This window comes from Macaca thibetana, chromosome 19 (assembly GCF_024542745.1).
Source record: "Macaca thibetana thibetana isolate TM-01 chromosome 19, ASM2454274v1, whole genome shotgun sequence".
NCBI lineage: Eukaryota > Metazoa > Chordata > Mammalia > Primates > Cercopithecidae > Macaca > Macaca thibetana.
This window is the reverse complement of record NC_065596.1, coordinates 46195569-46216855: the sequence shown is the minus strand read 5'-3', so window position 1 is coordinate 46216855 and position 21287 is coordinate 46195569. Positions and strand designations below refer to the sequence as shown.

The window sequence follows — 21287 nt, the reverse complement described above, 5'->3', positions numbered from 1 at the left end:
AGTGCCTAAGGTACGTGTGAGAGAACCTCCCTCCCTCCCTCTCCCGAGCTTGTGGTTCATGGCTTTGAGCGTTGTGCCAAGCCCTGTGCTCATGTGACTCAATCTTCACAGAAGCACTGATTTTCAGATAAAGAAACTCAGGCATGGGAGGGTTAAATGACATGCCTGAGGTTGCCCAGCTAGAAGGCAGCAGAGCCCACATGCCTGTCTTTTGCACCACGTTGCTTCTAATATTTTTTATTTTTATTTTTTTGAGATGGAGTCTCACTCTGTCACTGAGGTTGGAGTGCAGTGGCACGATCTCGGCTCACTGCAAGCTCTGCCTCCCAGTTCACGCCATCCTCCTGCCTCAGCCTCCCGAGTAGCTGGGACTCCAGGCGCCTGCCACCATGCCCAGCTAATTTTTTTGTATTTTTAGTGGAGACGGGGTTTCACCGTGTTAGCCAGGATGGTCTCAATCTCCTGACCTTGTGATCTGCCTGCCTCGGCCTCCCAAAATGCTGGGATTACAGGCATGAGCCACTGCGCCCGGCCACGTTGCCTCTATTATTTCTACTTCTTTCTGAGCCCTCAGGGCTGTGTCCTGGGCCTGGCACTGCCATCCACACACTGTGTGACCCTAGCAGGTCTCTTCTCTCTAGCCTCGGTTTCCTCCTTTAAAGTGAGGGGATTAAAGTATTCCTAGCAGTCTGAGCATGGTGGTTCACACCAGTAACCCCAGCACTATGGGAGACCGAGGCGGGAGGATCACTTGGGCCCATGAGTTCGATACCAGCCTGGGCAACATGGCGAAACCCCATCTCTACTAAAAATACAAAAATTAGCTGGGCGTGGTGGCAGGCGCCTGGAGTCCCAGCTACTCGGGAGGCTGAGGCAGGAGGATTGCTTGAACCTGGGAGGTTGAGGCTGCAGTGAGCCCAGATCATACCACTGCCAGGGTGACAGAGTGAGACCCTGTCTAAAAATAATAATAATTAATAAATACGTAAATAAAATATTCATAGCAGAGTGAGGAGGTTGGACTAGATCATTGTTGTTTAAACTACACTCCAGGAAATCCTGGACAAGCATTTGGATCCCAGGTTCATGAAAGCATCCAAGCAATCAGCTTGTAAGGAATGTCCTGGAACCTACCCTACTTTAATTTTTTGTTTTTACTTTCCAGAGATTTTCATTGAAGTGTAACACACATACAGAAATGTGCACAAATTGTGTTACTTCTCACTGAAGTTTCAAAAACTGAACACACCTGTGTAATCAACTAGCTGTCCCCAACCCAAAGCCACCCCATGCCCTTCCAATCATTAACCCTCCAAGGCTAACCCCCATCTCAGCTTCTGTCACCACAGATCAGCTTTGCCCACCCTTGAACCTCATATAAATGGCATCGTACTATGTGTTCTCTCTTGAGACTGGCTTCTTCTGGCAACATTATGAGATTCATCTGTGGCATTGCAGGAGGTATAGTCTCATTGTTGTATGTTTAATGTACTGCAATTTCCTGATTTGTCAACTCTGGATGGATGTTTGTTTCTGGCTTTTTGCTGTTAGGTATAGTACTGCTAGGAAGGTTCTCTTCCATGTCTTTTGGTGAACGTGTATTGGTGTTTCTGTTGGGTGTGTTCTAGTTGCTGAGTTGCAGGGTGTTTGTCTCAGCTTTAGCAGTTATTGTAAAAGTGTTTTCCAAAGTGGTTGAACCACTTTCACTTTCATTCCCAGCAGCAGCAAATGAATGAGAATTCCACTTGCTCCTTGTTTTGTCAGTGGTGAGTGTATAAAGGTACCAACCATATATGGTGGTTTTCATTTGCATTTCCCTGATGATCAGGGAGGTAGAACACCTTTTTGTGTTTATCGGCTACTTGATTTTTCTTTGTTTTTGTTTTTTGAGAGAGGGCCTTGCTCTGTTACCCAGGCTGGAGTGCAGTGGCCCGATCGTAGCTCACTGCAGCTTCAACCTCCAGGCTCAGGCGCTTCTCCCATCTCAGCCTCCTGAGTAGCTGGGACCACAGTCGTACACCACCACACCCAGCTAATTAAAAACAAAATTTTTTTTAATTGACAGGGTTTTACCATGTTGCCAAGCCTGGTCTCGGACTCCTGGGTTCAAGGGATCCACCCACCTTGGCCTCCTAAAGTGCTGGAATTACAGGCATGAGCCACCACACCTGGCCCTTTATTGGCTATTTGGAAACCCTCATTTGTGAGGTTCCTATTCATGTCTTTTTCTATTTTAAAAAAATTGGGATATATGACCTTTTTATTGATTTGTGAGTTATTTATACATTCTTGAGTACAAGTCATTTGTCTGGTGTATGTATTGCAAATGTCCTGTCCCCCTTTGTGGCTTACCTTTTCATTCTCAGTAGTATATTTTGGATAAAAGGATTTGATATTTAACTTTACTAAAGTTCACTCCATCAGCTTTTTTCCTTTATGGTTAATGCTTTTAGAATTTAAGAATTCCGTGGATACCCCTATATCATGAAGATATTCTAGTATTTGTGTTCTAAAAACTTAATAATTTTGCCTTTTACATTTGGGTCTGCCATCCGATTTTTACGTAGGGTAGGGGAGTCAAAATACATTTTGTTCTTGTTTGTTTTTTTTTTTCTTTTTTGTTTTCTTTTATTTACTTATTTTTTTGAGACAGAGTCTCACTCTGTTGCCCAGGCTGGAGTGTAGTAGCGTGCGATCTCGGTTCACTGCAACCTCCGTCTGCTGGGTTCAAGTGATTCTCCTGTCTCAGCCTCCCGAGTAGCTGGGATTACAGACACCCACCACCATGCCTGGCTGATTTTTGTATTTTTAATAGAGGTAGGGGTTTCACCATATTGGCCAGGCTGGTCTTGAACTCCTGACCTCAAGTGATCCACCTGCCTTAGCCTCCCAAAGTGCTGGGATTATAGGCATGAGCCACAGCGCCTAGGCCAGAATACATTTTTTTTTCCATATGGGTATTTAATTCAGCAGCATAGGCCGGGCGCGGTGGCTCAAGCCTGTAATCCCAGCACTTTGGGAGGCCGAGATGGGAGGATCACGAGGTCAGGAGATCGAGACCATCCTGGCTAACACGGTGAAACCCCGTCTCTACTAAAAACACAAAAAAATTAGCCGGGCGTGGTGGCGGGCGCCTGTAGTCCCAGCTACTCGGGAGGCTGAGGCAGGAGAATGGCGTGAACCCAGGAGGCGGAGCTTGCAGTGAGCTGAGATCCGGCCACTGCACTCTAGCCTGGGCGACAGAGCGAGACTCCATCTCAAAAAAAATAAATTAATTAATTAATTCAGCAGCACCATTTATTATAACAATCATTCTTCCCCCTTCAGGACAGTTTTACCTTTGTCACAAATCAATATCCATTTATATGTGGGTTTCCAAACACTCCATTCTACTGTCTATTGGTCTATCTTTGTTCTAGTACTACAATGTCTTAAATACCATAGCTTTAAATTAAGTGTTAATATTTGACAGGGTAAACCCCCAGTTTTGCTTTTCTTCTTTAGGATTACTTTGGTTCTTCTTGACTCTTTGCATTTCTTTTTATTTTTTGTAAGTTATTTTTATTGAGACGGGGTCTTCCTATGTTGCCTAGGCTGGTCTTGAACTCCTGGGCTCAAGTGATCCTCCCTCCTTGGCCTCTCAAAGTGCTGGGACTATAGGCATGAACCACCAAGCCCAGCCAACCCTGCATTTTCATACACACTTAAATCTCATACTTCAATTAAAAAAAAATTGTTACACTGAGCGTGGGGGCTGAGCGTGGTGGCTCACGCCTATAATCCCAGCACTTTGGGAGGCTGGGGTGGGCAGATCAGTTGAGCTCAGGAGTTCGAGACCAGCCCGGGCAACATGATGAAACCCTGTGTCTACAAAAAATACAAAAATTAGCTGGGCTTAGTGGCACGTGCCTGTGGTCCCAGTTACTCTGGAGGCTGAAGTGGGAGAATCACTTGAGCGCAGGAGGCGGAGGTTCTAGTGAGCCGAGATCGCACCACTACATTCCAGCCTGGGTGACAGAGCGAGACCTTGTCTCAAAAATAAATAAATAAAATTGGGGAAGGGACAGAAGTTAATACAAACCTATGTAAAATAGAATTCAAAGAGTACACAGCAGGTGAGGAGTGAAAAATCATTTTCCTTCCTTCCCTGGGTCTTTCATTTTCTTTTTTCAGAGGCCACCATCCTTCCAGAAATGTCTACGCGTATACAAGCACATCCTTGCTCTTTCTTTAACAAAGAGTAGCATATTGTACACGTTGTTCCGTAGCTTGTTTTTTTCCTCCTAATATATCTTGTAGACCTTGCTATTTTAGTGGTTGCCTGGGATTCTTTTATGACACCGATAATCTTTTTAACTTGGCCCAAATTAGGTTGTTTCAGTCTTTGTTCTCACTACAAGCAATGCTGCGCTGACTTTCTTGGACCTGCGTTTTTGATGCACAGCCATTTGTAGGGTAAATTCTTAGAACTGGACTTAGCAATATCTCATTGTCTGGCTGCAGTGTTGGGCTTCTGCATACAATTCTTTTTGAAGTCTGAAGACCCTGGATTTGAGGCTCCTTGAGGACCCTTCTGTTCTAATAGTCTGTGGCTCTAAGTTGAGTCCTAGATTATGGTTATCTAATTTTGAGTTCTATTCACAGACCCTAGACTCTTTTTGTCTTTCTAAGCTCAGACCCCAGTCCTGAGACCCTGAAGCCAAGTTCCTCAGTCTTGAAATTAGAGATCAGCTTGGCATAGTGAAGGAACAGGGTTCAGAGTGCACAGTGACTGGGTTGTGAAGCCCAGCTCTGCCCCGTCTCCCTTCCCACTGCCCTGCTTCAGCTGGGTGGCCTTGGGCTAGATTCTTTACCTCTCTGAGCCTTGGTTCTATCTTCTGTATGTCAAGGGGACTGTATGGGAGCCAGGCCCTTGTCTCTAGGATTCTCGATTTCTGATTCTCCAGCTTTGATACCCAGCCTGGGTCCCTCACCTCTGTCTGGCTTCTCCCATATCCACTGTCTGATTCTGTCCACTTGAGCTCAGTCTAGCACAGCGTTTAAGAGGGGAGCTTTGGAATCAGACCAACTTGTCCTTCTCAGACACTTACTACTTCACTTCTCTGGACCTCAGCATCCTCATCTCTAAAAGAGAGGTAATAATACTGCCCTCCCACGCTGACAGAATTGCTGTCACACAGCAAGCCCACAAGAAATGCTGGCTGCTGCCGCTATTATTAGTATTATCTCACATTCTTGTTCCCAGTTCCACAGTTTTGGTTCTGGAAAGGCAGCTTGATAGAGAATCACTGACTGCCCTCCATCCCATCATCGTGTAGCTGTAGGGCTCTGTGGGGTCCTGGAGTCCAGAGCCTATGACCTGGCCACATAGTAGGAGATTCCATCACTGTGTGACAAACCACCCAGAACCCAGAAACTGAAAGAATAGCAGTTGATTATTTTGCATGATTCCATGGGTCAACTCAGTGGTTCTTTGGCTGTTCTCGCTTGGGCACACTGTGGCAGCATTCAGCTGCTGTCCAGACTGGACTGGTAAGTGAAGAATGGCTGTGGATGCTGGCTGTTGGCTGGCACGCCTTGGTTCACTCACCCTCCAGCAGGCCAGCCTGGGCTTCCTTAAATGGGGGCTGCTCTGAAGGCTGAGGCTCTGGAATTCACACAGCATCACTTCTGCCATATCCAATTGGCCAAAACAAGTCATAAGGCCAGCTCAGACCAAGGAGTCTGGACTCAGGGATAAATGGACCCCATCTGCTGATGAAGAAGCAGCACAATATTGTGGCCACATCTACCATGGAGCTCAGTAATTGTGTGTTGAATGAATGAGAGGTGACAGAGGTCACTTGACCACTTTGAGCCTCCGTGTCCACATGTGTAAAAGGAATCTACTCATGCCCATTTCAATGTAAGGTCACCATGAGGAATTAAAATGATGTAATTGAGAGAATGCACAGCACAGGTTCTCAATATACAATAACCATTGTGGATATTTTATTTTATTTATTTGTTTGAGAGAGTCTCACTCCATCACCCAGGCTGGCCGGCAGTGGCACAATCTTGGCTCACCGTAACCTGAGCCTCTGGGACTCTACCGTAGCCTCCCGAGTAGCTGAGACTACAGGTGCACACCGGCACGCCCAGCTAATTTTTGTATTTTTTATAGAGACGGGGTTTTGCCACGTTGCCTAGGCTGGTCTTGAACTCCTGGGCTCAAGCCATCCACCTGCCTTGGCCTCCCAAAGTGTTAGAATTACAGGCTTGAGGCACTACACCTGGCTCATTGTGGATATTTTAACCAAAGCTCTTTCCTGGGTCTTCCCTAAGTCCTAAGTCCTTTTGTTCATTAGTCCAAAGTGACATTGTACAACCAGCCATTTAGACAATAACTGTGTCCAGATAAGTTTCCCACTTGTTACCATCTTTACATGCCTTGTCTTCCTAGCACTTAGACCATCCTTGCTGCTTTTGTGTTTCTTTTTTTTTTTTTTTTTTTTGTATTTTTTAGTAGAGACGGGGTTTCACCGGGTTAGCCAGGATGGTCTTGACCTCCTGACCTTGTGATCCGCCCGTCTCAGCCTCCCAAAGTGCTGGGATTACAGGCTTGAGCCACCGCGCCCGGCCCGCTTTTGTGTTTCTTTGGCACAATGGGGTCAGTAAAGTTTGCTCAAACCCCTCAGAAATAAGCATCAACGTGGCAAACTGACTGTAGGTCAGAGAGTGCAAACTAGAAACTGTTTGTTTTGGCCTGCAGAACATTTAATAATAATCGGTATTAGAATTTGAATTGGTTGCTGTATTAGTTCGTTTTCATACTGCTGTAAAGATCTGCCCGAGACTAGGTAGTTTATAAAGGGAAGAGGTTTAGTTGACTCACAGGTTCAGCATGGCTGGGAAGGCCTCGCGAAATTTACAATCATGGTGGAAGGCGAAGGGGAAGCAAGGCACCTTCTTCACAAGGCAGCAGGAGAGAGATGTGCTGAGTGAAGGGGGAAGAGCCCCTTATAAAACTATCAGATCTTGTGAGAACTCACTATCACGAGAAGAGCATGGGGGAAACCGCCCTCATGGTTCAGTTACCTCCACCTGGTCTCTTCCTTGACACGTAGGGATTATGGGGATTACAATTCAAGGTGAGATTTGGGTGGGGACACAAAGCCTAACCATATCAGTTGCTAACATTTATTTTATATTATATTATATTATATTATATTATTTTATTTTATTTTAGAGACAGAATCTTGCTCAGTTGCCCAGGCTAGAGTACAGTGGTACAGTCATAGCTCACGGCAGCCTCAAACTTGGGCTGAAGCAATCCTCCTACCTCAGCCTCCCAAAGCACTGGGATTTCAGGCATGAGAGTTACTAACATTTATAATCAGGAGATTTTACAAAACAATCTTAGGTTTCCAAATTCTCTTGAAATTGCACCATCTGGGTCAGGTGTGGTGGCTCACGCCTGTAATCCCAGCACTTTGGGAGGCTGAGGCGGGCAGATCACTTGAGGTCAGGAGTTCAAGACCAGCCTGACCAACATGGTGAAACCCCGTCTCTACTAAAAATATGAAAAAAAAAAAAAAAAAATTAGCCGGGCGTGGTGGCAGGTACCTGTAATCCAAGCTACTTGGGAGGGTGAGGCAGGAGAGTCACTTAAACCCAGGAGGTGGAGGTTGCAGTGAACTGAGATTGCACCACTGCACTCCTGCCTGGGTGACAGAGTGAGATTCTGTCTCAAAAAAAAAAAAAAAAAAAAATTGCACCATCTGTCATCTTCAGCCTCCCTCCCTCATGGGGCACTGGGCTGGAGCTAAACCCTGGTGAAGGATACTCTCTTGGACCCATTGGTGGCTCATGAAGTTGGTTTGGTGAGTCATTACCGGACATGTGGAAAGGTGAAGTATAGCAGAACAGAAAATATCAGTGTATTGCCCATAGTTACTAGGGCAAGGACTGTTCTGTGGAATTAAGTCTAGTTATGTGTGTTCATGTGTGGGTGACTTGGGTTGCAGGGTAAAATGTATCTTTTACTGCGAGTTGTAATACGAAATCTGAAAGCCCCTGATCCACTTTGGCACAAGCTCTACCTAGTCTGACTCACTCTAAAGTTACCTCCTCCCTCGTACGCATTTGAGCTTGGGACCAATGAGTGTCAGGTTGGCTGCTGGAGATTAAAATGGCTCCCTGCAATCTGCTAGGGACTGGCAGTGCCCATGTGTTTTTCCCTGGCTTTCAGGTCTATTCCCCACTCTGAGCATTTGTAAGTGAGAAATGTGTACTATGAATAAATCATCCCTGCTCAGCAAGCAGATTCCTGCTCTACCTGCCTGGTCCGGGCTCTAGGATCCCCAACCCAGCTCCTAGACACCCAGTCTCTGACCCTTGCTCTCTTCTGCCCACCCAGGAGAACCCGTACGTCATGCGGCGGCCCAACTTCCAGGCCTTGTCAGGGAATGAACGCTTCGAGGGCTTCTGCGTGGACATGCTGCGGGAGCTGGCCGAGCTGCTGCGCTTCCGCTACCGCCTGCGGTTGGTGGAGGATGGGCTGTACGGGGCACCCGAGCCCAACGGCTCCTGGACAGGCATGGTTGGCGAGCTCATCAACCGGGTACGGCTGGGCTGGGGCTGGGGAAGAGGCATGGACCCGGCGAGTGAGGGAGGGCAGGCAGCTGGGCAGCCAGTCGAACCTTAGAAGCAGTCAAACCTTAGAACCTTAGAAGTCAAACCTTAGAATTTGGCCGGTGGCAGAAGTGGAAGGAGCCATGAAGGGCTCCTCAGACCACCTCACTGATGTTGTGCTGTATGCCTGTGCCTGGCGGGTGCCATGGGATGGGACAGAGGAGGAGAGGTGGTACATGCATCGAGAGGTGGTACATGCATCACCACCTGTGTCCTGCTTTGCCAAATGCCCCTGTCGTGCCACCTTGGATTAGTCGGTGTGCAAAGATTTGTTAAGTGAATGAAAGAGACATGGAGTGGCGAACAGGAAAAGGTCTGAGGTGGTCAAAGACTTCCTGCAGGAGGCAGGGCTGAGAGCAGGAAGTGCACCTCACCTGTGTGCTATGCCCAGCACCTGCCAGGGAGGGCCTGGCACGTTATGGACCTGGAGGGTTGCATGTAGAACTCACACATTCACCCGTTCAGTGGGTGTTTATTGAGCACCTACTATGTTCCTTGCTCCTTGCTGGACATGGGATCCCACTATTAGTACAGTGGATCTGGACCCCGCCCCCAGGAGCTTAGAGTCTCTTTGGGGTGCAAGACAGCAAATGACCACAGCACAGAGCCATCTGGGCTTTGATGGGGGAGCTCAGAGGAGGAGCCCAGAGAAGGTTCCTGACCCAGTCAGGCATCCTGGGGGGCTTCCCAGAAGAGATGATACCCAAAGTGATTCCCAAAGGGCATGAAGGAGTCAGCAAGGTGAAGGGGGTGTGGAAGGGGAGCATATTTGGAGCAGAGGAAATAGCATCTACAAAGGTGGGGTGATACGAGGGAGTGGGGTACACTGGATAAACCAGCAAGGCCTGAGCATGGACAGGATTTGGTTGCAGCTGAGGAGGGATGGAAGGCAGGGCCATGGGAGGTGGCAGGCAAGGGTGCAGTGGAAAGGATCTTTGGGCATCAGACAATCCTGGATTTGAATCCTTAAGTGTCATTTCTCTTCTCTGAACCTCAGTTTTCCCCTCCCTAAGATGGGGATAATAATACCTTGCAGGTCTATAGTGAGGGTTACGGGACATGGGGACAAGTACCTCACACATTGCTTGGCAGATACTAGGGGACTGAAATGTAGTTCCTCTTTTTTTTTTTTTTTGAGACGGAGTCTCGCTCTGTCGCCCAGGCTGGAGTGCAGTGGCCGGATCTCAGCTCACTGCAAGCTCCGCCTCCCGGGTTTACGCCATTCTCCTGCCTCAGCCTCCCGAGTAGCTGGGACTACAGGTGCCCGCCACCTCGCCCGGCTAGTTTTTTGTATTTTTTAGTAGAGACGGGGTTTCACCGTGTTCACCAGGATGGTCTCGATCTCCTGACCTTGTGATCCGCCCGTCTCGGCCTCCCAAAGTGCTGGGATTACAGGCTTGAGCCACCGCGCCCGGCCAGTTCCTCTTTTTATTCCAGGTGGGAGAAACTATGGGCGCAACTGCCCAGAGGCAGGACTGTGTCCTGGGAGATAAGTAGGCCCCTGGTTAGGACACGCCTAGAGCTGGTGTGCAGAGCAAGAGACTGTGGCCAGAGATGGCCAGGGCGACCTTGACGTTAGACTTTACTGAGCTCATCAGAGATTCTCACCCTCCTCTCTCTCATGCCAGAATTTACAGCATCCAACCCCCTGAACATCACCAGGAAAGACACGAGAGGGCCACTTTGCTTGACAAGGACGTTTATCCCTTAGGGCACTGACTTTCAAAAGTTATTTTGATAGCAGAACTTTTTTTCCAATTGCAAGCTCCCTCAGAACCCTGGGCAAGAGCAGAGCTGCTCTGGTGGAGGCAGAGATAGGGGGGCCTCCCGCCCCACCCCACAGGCAGGCCCCGGGGCGCTGCCCCATAAAGCTGCCAGCTGGCTTGAAAACTTCTGCCCCAGGGTGAGTTTTAAGGTCAGGGTGAATTTTATTGTTATTATTATTTTATTTATTTATTTATTTTGGAGACAGAGTCTCCTCTGTTGCCCAGGCTGGAGTGCAGTGGCACGATCTCTGCTCATAGCAAGCTCTGCCTCTCTGCAACCTCCACCTCCCAGGTTCAAGCGATTCTCCTGCCTTGGCCTCTTCTGAGTAGCTGGGATTACAGGTGCACCACCATGCCTGGCTGCTTTTTGTATTTTTTGGAGCAACAGGATTTCGTCATGTTGGCCAGGTTGGTCTTGAACTCCTGGCCCCAAGTGATCTGCCCACCTCACCTCCAAAGTGCTAGGATTACAAGTGTGAGCCACTGTACCCAGCTCAGGGTGAATTTTAAAGCCTGAAGCCCAAAGAGGCCCCTGGTGAGACAGGAGATGAGTAGCCCCAGAGCTGACAGCTCTATGCCCACCTGAGGGTGTAGGCTTTCTCGTGACCTGTTTCCACAGCCTGATCTTTAGTCACGTAGGCTCAGAAATATTCTTTCATCTGGTATCCCAGAAATAAGCAGGGTCCAAGGGAGTAGCCCTGCACCTGAAGTCACTCTGAACTGGATGCCCTTTTTTCACCAACACAGAAGTCTGGAACAGTCCTTATTTACAGCTGTCTGACCTTTGTGTCTCAGGGCCTACTCAGTAGTGTGGGGTGAGAGGATTTGGGGCCTGGGGCCAGCAAAGTGTGGCAGCCAGGAGTGTTTCTGGTTGGCTGTTTGAATCTTAGCTCTGCTGTGCACTGGTTGTGTGGCTTTGGGCAAGTGCTTAACATTTCTTTAGGTTGTAGTTTGTTCTACTGTAAAATTGGGGAATTACAGTCCTTTAGCACATAGGATTGTTCTGAAGAACAACATGCAATGAAGAACTTAGAACAGGGCTTGGTGCATAGTGGGTGCTGTATGCATGTGTCCTTTTTTTTTTTTCCTTTGAGACTGGATCTCTCTCTGTCACCCAGGCTGGAGCACAGTAGTACAATCACAGCTCACTGAGGCCTCAACCTGCTGGGCTCAAGTGATCCTCCCACCTCAGCCTCCCGAGTTGCTGGGACTATAGGCATATGCCACCATGCCCAGCTAATTTTTGTGGTTTTTGTAGAGATGGGGTCTGGCCCTGTTGCCTAGGCTGGTCTTGAACTCCTGGGCTTAAGCAATCCTCCCACCTCAGCCTTCCAAAGTGCTGGGATTATACTATTTTTATTATTGTTATTATTCATACTGGCATAGCCAGCACATACATAGATTTGTGTGTTCATCCATTTTCCATTCAGCCAGTATTTGTTGGGTGTCTACTGTATACCAAGCCCTGTGCTATACCCCGGGGATACCATGGTGAACAAGCGCGATGTGCTCTTATTGAGTGGGCTAAAGGGTGTGGGCCTCAGCAGAAAGCCCATGGGATGCCCTTGAAGAGTTTTTGGGTTTTGTTGTTGTTGTTGTTTGTTTGTTTGTTTTGTTTGTTTTTCTGAGACGGACTCTTGCTCTGCTGCCCAGGCAGGCTGGGGTGCCGTGGGGTAATCTTGGCTCACTGCAACCTCTGCCTCCTGCGTTCAAATGATTCTCCTGCCTCAGCCTCCTGAGTAGCTGGGACTACAGGCGCATGCCACCACACCTGGCTAATTTTTGTATTTTTAGTAGAGATGGGTTTCACCATGTTGGCCAGGCTGGTCTCAAACTCCTGAATTCAGGTGATCCACCTGCCTCAGCCTCCCAGAGTGCTGGGATTACAGGTGTGAGCCACCGTGCCCGGCCACCCTTGAAGGGTTTTGATCTGGCTCAAGTGAATTGGCCCTGGGGTTGGGGGAAGCAGTGGTAACAGGAAGACCAGTGAGGAGATGAGGAATGAGCTGGTGGGCCTCAGGCGGGAGGAAGTCAGAGCTAGAGACTAGGGGAAGGGCTAAAGAGCACCAGGGCTTGGTAACTGCCTAGGGTGGGAGATGCAGGAGAGGACAGAAGGGAGAGTGTTCCTCCTGTGTCTGGCTTGGGCATCTGGGTGATGGCAGTGACATTTATGGGGAGAACACTGGAGGAGGAGCTGGAGCATGAAGGATAGGCGGGGCTTGGCCTTGCCCTGCTGTGCCGAGCTGCACAGGAATAGTCACCACCGTCATCACAACAGCAGCAGCTGTCATTTGTTGATTTCACACCATGTGCGAGGAACTTTTCAAGTGTTACTTAACATAATTCTCATAACAGTCCTTCATGGCCTGAGGATCACTGCCCAGTGTGAGACCTGGAGTCCCTAACACACAGGGCTGCAGCCAGGTGTGTATGACTTAAGGCCCGTGCCCTTTCCAGCCCTCCAGCCAGGAACTTGGGAAGCCTGGAGTACATTGATGGAGTGGCATGCTGTGCCAGGGCCTTGTCCGAGCTTTCTGACTATCTCCATCCTTGACTCCTCATGGCCACCCAATGAGGAAGGGACTGGTAGCCCCGTTTTCTCAAATGTACGATGAGACACCAGGGTTTCATGTCCAGGCCACATGGCTAGAGACTGGGAGAGCCAAGGTGGGCACCCCATCAGGGTGGCCCAGAGCTGATGAGGGACTTCCAGATGGAAGACAGCCTGGGGCACCAGCATCCCGCCAGTCATCCCCGGGGCCAGGCACAGGGCTCCTTGGCCAGTCTTGAATTATGACCCATTTATTCCACCCAGTGGCCATGGCTGGCATTGGCCTTCTCCCTACCATCACTGCCATGGTGTGAATTCAGGTCCCACCCCTCTCATCAGCCTCCTTACTGGCCTCCTGGCTTCCAGTCTCTCCACTCTCCAGCTTGTCCTCCAGCAGAACCTTTCTACAGTGCGAGTCTGATCTGTCACTTGTATGCTTTCACGGAAGCCCCTGAGGCCATCAGGATAAAGCTTAGCCTTCAAGGACAGAGAAGATCTTAGGTCGGGGTCCCAGGAAGCTGACTCTGAGATGGAGACGTACAGGCAGGAGGTGTGATGGCGAGCCCCTGGAAACCTGCCCCATGCGGGAGGGAAGGAAGCAGGCTTGGGCAGAGGAATTGAGCTGTGCTGCAGTCACAACTGGGCCTTAGCCGCCCCACAGGCAGCTCTGGAGCTGGACTGGCCGTCAAGGACCTCCCCCTGTGGTAAGGGTGCCAGGCCTTTAAGCACCCACTGATACGTCACTGGACGTGGGCTGCTTTTGGGGAGTCAGGACTTTGGGTGAAGGGACACTCTTCTACTGACAGAGCTGAGAGCCGTCAGCCACCTACACCCTGAGTAGCTGAGGCAATGAGTGCCCCACTCCTGAAACAGAGTCTGGGTAGCCACCATGGTGTCCACTGTAGCAATGCACTGGTTAGGAGCCAGAAGGAGCCAGCTTCAGGTCCCCAGTGCTCCCACATGATCCCTGGAAAGCCACTTATCTCTGAACCTCAGTCACTCCTCTTGGAAAGGGGCTAATGTTACCTCCCTCACTGAGGGTTTTTTTGTTTTTGTTTTTTTTGAGGCAGCGTCTCACTCTGTCACCCAGACTGGAGTGCAGTGGCGTGATCTCGGCTCACTGCAACCTCTGCCTCCGGGGTTCAAGCGATTTTCCTGCCTCAGCCTCCTAAGTAGCTGGGATTATAGGCACGCACCACAATGCTCGGCTATTTTTGTATTTTTAGTACAGATGGGGTTTCACCATGTTGGCCAGACTGGTCTTGAACTCCTGACCTCAAGTGATCTGTCCGCCTTGGCCTCCCAAAGTGCTAGGATTACAGGCATGAGCCACTGTACCCAGACAGTGAGTTTTGATGAGTTTAAATGAGAGCATATTTGCACGGAGCCTGGCACATGCCTGGCTCACTTGTGGTCACTACTGCTAGATATCTTTCTTGAGGCGGTCTGTATGTGAGTGTGGTTAGAAGCATGGGCTTTGGAGTTGGCTAACCCTGGGTTCAAATCTGGACTTACTCCTTACTGGCTTTGTGACCTGCAGGCAGGTGGCTGCCCCCTCTGAGCCTCAGTGTCCCCTCAAATGGGGAGTGGTGACCCCTAACTTGGAGGGGTATCACAGGGGACAGATGAGATCAACACAGGTCATAGATGCTGTCATGACCAAGACGATACCCACCCACCTCACCTGTGGCCTCCACACCCTGGGGATGGGAGCCTTGTCTACTTTGCTGTGTCCTCAGCTCAGGGCCTGGCACATGGCAGGTTTCCAGTAAGTTAGTGTTGAATGGGCAATTGACTGATTCTGTCAAGGAGTCTTTAGAAATGCTGTCCCCAGTTCTCTTCATCTGATAGAAGATGTACACACACGCCAGGCGTGGTGGCTCACGCCTGTAATCCCAGTACTTTGAGAGACTGAGGCATGTGGATCACTTGAGGTCAGGAGTTCGAGGCCAGCCTGGCCAACATGGTGACACCCCATCTCTACTAAAAATACAAAAATTAGCTGGGCGTGGTGGCGCATGCCTGTAATTCCAGCTACTCAGGAGGCTGAGGCAGGAGAATCGCTTGAACCTGGAAGGCAGAGGTTGCAAAGAGCCAAGATCACACCACTGCACTCCAACCTGGGCGAGAGAGTGAGACTCAGTCTCAAAAAAAAAAGGAATTAAAAAGAGAAGATGCACACACACACACACACACACACGCACACACACACACACTCAGCAGTTTTTCTTCAGCTGAGCACATAGTGGTGGATTTCAACTTTCCTGCTTACGTTCCTTATCCAACCCTGTCTCCTGGGGGGTTGCATCGTCTTCTAGATTGCATTTTCAAATGACATGTAGTATTTGTCTTCCAATTCTAAAATGGTTACTCATTGTGAAAAACACACGTCCAGGCATGGTGGCTCACACCTGTAGTTCTAGTGCTTTGGGAAGCTGAGGCGGGAGGGTCACTTGAGGCCAGGAGTTTGAGACCAGCCTGGGCAACATGGTGAAACCCTGTCTCTACAAAAAATTAGCCAGGCATAGTGGCACACACCTGTATTCCCAGCTACTTGGGAGGAGGCTTGAGATGAGAGGATTGCTTGAGCCCAGGAGTTCAAGGCTGCAGTGAGCTATGATTGTGCCACTGCATTCCAACCTGGGTAACAGAGCGAGACCTCATTTCTGAAACAAAACCAAACAAACAAACAAACAAACAAAAAACATAGGTTGGTACAGAGAAGGAAGATATTGCAGAATACTTGTTTTTTTTTTTTTTTTTTTTTTTTTTTTTTGAGATGGAGTCTCGCTCTGTCGCCCAAGCTGGAGTGCAGTGGCCGGATCTCAGCTCACTGCAAGCTCCGCCGCCCGAGTTTACACCATTCTCCTGCCTCAGCCTCCCGAGTAGCTGGGACTACAGGCGCCTGCCACCTCGCCCGGCTAGTTTTTTGTATTTTTTAGTAGAGACGGGGTTTCACCGTGTTAGCCAGGATGGTCTTGATCTCCTGACCTCATGATCCGCCCGTCTCGGCCTCCCAAAGTGCTGGGATTACAGGCTTGAGCCACCGCGCCCGGCCCAGAATACTTGTTTTTATGCTTATTTGTTATTTGGAAATTTTACATATGTTGTGTTTCAGGTTATAAAACACTATTTATACTAATTATAATCCCATTTTGCACAAAAAATAGTGGGTATATATGCATCAAAAAATTATAAACAGGTCAGATGCAGTGGCTCATGCCTGTAATCCCAGCACTTTAGGAGGCCGAAGTGGGAGGAGCTTGAGCCCAGGAGTTCAAGACCAACCTTGGCAACATGGTGAAACCCTGTCTCTACAAAAATTGAAAAAAATTAGCCAAGTGTGGTGGCATGTGCCTGTAGTCCCAGCTACTCAGGAGGCTGAGGTGGGAGGGTTACTTGAGCCTGGGAGGTTGAGGCTGCAGTGAGCCATGATTGCACCACTGCACTCCAGCCTGGGCGACAGAGTGAGACCCTGTTTTAAAAAAATAGGCTGGGCACGGTGGCTCACGCCTGTAATCCCAGCCCTTTAGGAGGCCACGGCAGGCAGATCACCCAAGATCAGCCTGGCCAACATGGTGAAACCCCATCTCTACTACAAGTACAAAAAAATTAGCCAGGCATAGTGGTGTGCACCTGTAATCCCAGCTACTCAGGAGGCTGAGGCAGGAGAATCGCTTGAACCTGGGAGGTGGAGGTTACAGTGAGCCAAGCTTGTGCTGCATTCCAACCTGGGCAACAAGAGCGAGACTCTGTCTCAAAAATAAAAATAACTAACTAAATAAAGTCCATCTCACTAAAAAAATTTTACATTATACTGTGTTTCCGGTTATAAAACATATTTGTACTAAGTATAATCCCATTTTGCACAACAATAGCAAGTATTTATGCATTAAAAAAGCATTTTTGCATACCATCAAATTTTCATAAGCAATTATTTGAGAAGGAACTCCTTTATTTTCTGTTTATATATGTAATACCAAACGATAAAACATCAAATGGTACGAATAGCAGAAACACTGGATATACATGATGGTCTCACACCTCAGAGACCATATTCATCCAATTCATTTTCTACAAATTTATTAATACAGGTACATTTTTAAATTTCTTAATTTTTTTGAGACAGAGTCTTGTTCTGTTGCCCAGGCTGGAGTGCAGTGGCACGATCTTGGCTCACTGCAAACTCCACGTCCCAGGTTCAAGCAATTCTTTTTTTTTTTTTTTTTTTTTTTTTTTTGAGACGGAGTCTTGCTCTGTCACCCAGGCTGGAGTGCAGTGGCCGGATCTCAGCTCACTGCAAGCTCCGCCTCCCGGGTTCACGCCATTCTCCTGCCTCAGCCTCCCGAGTAGCTGGGACTACAGGCGCCCGCCACCTCGCCCGGCTAGTTTTTTTGTATTTTTTAGTAGAGACGGGGTTTCACCGTGTTAGCCGGGACCGTCTCTCGATCTCCTGGCCTGGTGATCCGCCCGTCTCAGCCTCCCAAAGTGCTGGGATTACAGGCTTGAGCCACCGCGCCCGGCCTCAAGCAATTCTTCTGCCTCAGCCTCCTGAGTAGCTGGGATTACAGGCGCCCACCATCATGCCCGGCCAATTTTTTTGTATTGTTTAGTAGAGACAGGGGTTTCACCATGTTGGCCAGGCTGGTCTCGACTCCTGACCTCAGGTGATCTGCTCACCTTGGCCTCCCAAAGTGTTGGGATTGCATGCGTGAGCCACCATGCCTGGCCTAAATTTCTTAAATTTTTATTTTTGTAAAAATGATATCCTGCTATACTTACTGCTGTGTAGTTTGCTTTTTTTTACTTATGACTTGGCCATCTTCCCATGTTAGTACACACAGATCTGCCTCGTCTTTAAAAGCAGCTACCTTTAGGCCAGGCGCAGTGATTCACGCCTATAATCCCAGCACTTTGGGAGGCCGAGGAAGGCGGATCACCTGAGGTTGGGAATTCAAGACTAGCCTGACCAACATGGAGAAACACCGTCTCTACTGAAAATACAAAAAAAAAAAATAAGCTGGATGTGGTGGCACATGCCTGTAATCCCAGCTACTCGGGAAGCTGAGGCAGGAGAGTTGCTTGAACCTGGGAGGCAGAGGTTGCGGTGAGCCAAGATCGCGCCATTGCACTCCAGCCTGGGCAACAAGAGCGAAACTTCGTCTCAAACAAAAACAAAAACAAAAACAAACCAGCTACTGAAAAACAAAATCACTTACTGAATAACTATTGAGAGACTCTTCTGCGCCCACTCCATTTCGGCCACTAGGGGGCAGCAGTGTAATGAGCAGATGTGCTCCTTGTCCCCCCTCTTCCCGCCCCCCACCCGCACTGCTGATGTTCTAGTGGGGGAAACTGACAGGGGATATATTAATATCGTGTTAGGTGAAGCGAGGTAAGGAGATAAAAGTGTCTGGTGCGTGGATGCTGTTTTAGACAAGGTGGTTGGGTAGCGTTTGAGAACAGACCTAAAAGGGGTGGGGAATACAGTCCTGAGAAGACCCACCAGGGAGGGTTTCACAAGGGCAGAAGTTTGACTATTTTCCTCACTTCTGCATCCCCAGCGCCTAGAACCATCTGACACCCAGCTGGTGCACAGTAAATAATTGCTGAGTGAAAGGATGGATCTGGGGGAAGAGTGTTTTCCAAGTAGAGAGCCCATGTGTATAAAGACTTGAGGGGAAAAGTTGGTTAAGGGGAAAGAGTGAGGGGCAGAGAGATCTGAGAGCAGGGCCCACATCACAGGGCCTCACAGTCACTGCTAAGGAGTGTGGCTGTTATTTTTTATTATTTTTTAGTTTTTGAAACAGGGTCTTGCTCTGTCACCCAGGCTGGAGTGCGGTGGTGCAGTGCGGTGGTGCCATCTTGGCTCACTGCAACCTCAACCTCCCAGGCTCAAGCGATCCTCCCACCTCAGCTTTCCCAGTAGCTGGGATTACAGGCACGCTCTACCATGCCTGGCTAATTTTTGTATTTTTTGTAGAGGCATGGTTTTGCCACGTTGGCCAGGCTGGTCTTGAACTCCTCGGCTCAAGCAAGCTACCTGCCTCGACCTCCCGAAGTGCTGAGGTTACAGGTGTGAGCCACCGTGCCTGGCCTTGGCTGTTATTTTTATTGTGCTGCAAAGCCATTGAAAAGTTTTATATCCTGGCAAACACGGTGAAACCCTGTCTCTACTAAAAAGTACAAAAAAACTAGCCGGGCGAGGTGGCGGGCGCCTGTAGTCCCAGCTACTCGGGAGGCTGAGGCAGGAGAATGGCGTAAACCCGGGAGGCGGAGCTTACAGTGAGCTGAGATCCGGCCACTGCACTCCAGCCTGCACAACAGAGCGAGACTCCGTCTCAAAAAAAAAAAAAAAAAAAAAAAAAAAGAAAAGTTTTAAGCAAGGAATGTACCATGATATTTTATTTTATTTATTTTATTTTGAGACAGAGTCTCACTCTGTAGCCCAGGCTGGAGTGTAGTGGCACGATCATGGCTCACTGCGACCTCCACCTCCTGGGTTCAAGCAATTCTTGTGCCTCAGCCACCCACGTAGCTGGGATTACAGGCATACATCACCATGCCCGGCTAATTTTTATATGTTTAATAGAGACAGCATTTTGCCTTGTTGGCCATGCTAGTCTTGAACTCCTTGCCTCAAATGATCCATCTGCCTTGGCCCCCCAAAGTGCTGGGATTACAGGCATTAGCCGCCTGATCAATTTTTTTCTCCTTTTTATCGAGGTGAAATTTATGTCACATAAAAATAACTACTTTAATGAGTGCAATTCAGTGGCATTTAGTACATTCACAGTGTTGTGCAATCACTACTGCCATCCAGCTCCAAAACATTTTCATAACCTCCCAGAAAACTCATACCCATTAAGCAGTCGCTCCCCATTCCCTCCCCGCTACCCCAACCCCTGGCAACCACCCATCTTTCTGTCTCCATGGGTTTACCTATTGCAAATATTTCACGTAAATTGAATCATCCAATGTGTGGGCTACATCCAATATATGGTCTTTCACCTGGCATGATGTTTCCAACTTTTCAAAGTTCATCCACATCATGGCATATACCAGTACTGCATTCCCCGCACCTTTTTTTTTTTTTTTTTTTGAGACGGACTCTTGCTCTCTCGCCCAGGCTGGAGTACAGTGGTATGATCTCGTCTCACTGCTGCAGCCTCCGCCTTCTGAGTTCAAGCAATTTTCTCCTGCCTCAGCCTCCTGAGTAGCTGCGACTATGGGCGCACGCCACCACACCTGGCTAATTTTTGTATTTTTAGTAGAGACAGGGTTTCACCATGTTGGCCAGGATGGTCTCGACCTCCTGACCTCGTGATCCACCCACCTTGGCCTCCCAAAGTGCTGGGTTTACATGCGTGAGCCACTGTGCCTGACCTGCATTCCTTTTTACAGCTGAATAATATTCCATTGTATACAAGACCAGCAGTATCTAATTTTTAAATCATTTAAAAATGATTGCACTGGCTGCTGTCTCGAGGAACACCTTAGTGAGACAAGAGTAGAAACACAATGGTCCATTTAGGAAGCTGTTGGAGGGCGTGGATGAGAGAAGATGTTGCCTTTGTTTGAGTGGCAGCTGTGTCAGGCATGCAGCAAGCTTGGATGTGCCTAAGAGGAAAAGAGGAATTGGGGTGACTGTGGGGTTTGGCCAGGGCACCTGGCGAACGGCGAGGCCGGTTTCCACTCTAAGGAGGACATGGGAGGAGCAGTTTGCTGGGGCCAAGAAACGAGAGTTTTCTCTGGGCACGGATCATTTGAGATGCCTGCTTAAAATTCAAGTGAGGATATAAGGATTCCATTGTGTGGCTCAGCATGAATTATTTACCATATCCCATATTGATGGCTATTTGGATGGCTTCCAGTTTTGCTAGCATAGCCAGTGTTACGATAAACTTGGCCTATGGATTTGTGGGAGTGTTCCGGAGGGATACATTCCAAGAAGTGAAAGTGCTGGGTCAAAGGGTATGAATTTTTTCTAAGTGTATACTGCCAAATAGCTGTTCCAAAAGACTTCACCAATTTATATTCCTATCAAAAGTGCATGAGAATGTGAAATTTCCCATACTCTTGCTAACAGTCAGTGTCATCAGTCTTTAAAATAAAAGCTTTGCCCATCTCGAAGGCCAAATATAATATTATTGTTTTAACCTAAACAGAATGTTACCTGGCTGCATACTAGTAATCCCATGTGGATGTACCATAATTTATTTAGCCATTTTTCATAACTAGTTGTTTCCAGGTATTTTTTATTGTTTGTGCTCTTATAAATAACCATTAACAGACAT

General features: G+C 48.4%; 2 protein-coding genes across 2 annotated transcripts in view; both read left to right on the top strand.

The window, feature by feature from the left end:
• The window catches only part of ATP1A3 (ATPase Na+/K+ transporting subunit alpha 3), a 193556-nt gene that overhangs the window by 100408 nt on the left and 71861 nt on the right, over nucleotides 1-21287 (top strand). The gene's annotated exons all lie outside the window — the stretch shown is intronic.
• The window catches only part of GRIK5 (glutamate ionotropic receptor kainate type subunit 5), a 77606-nt gene that overhangs the window by 18959 nt on the left and 37360 nt on the right, over nucleotides 1-21287 (top strand). Inside the window, exon 12 of the mRNA XM_050768403.1 lies at nucleotides 8399-8602. Coding sequence (XP_050624360.1) covers nucleotides 8399-8602 — 204 coding nt within the window. The remainder of the gene's footprint in view (nucleotides 1-8398; nucleotides 8603-21287) is intronic.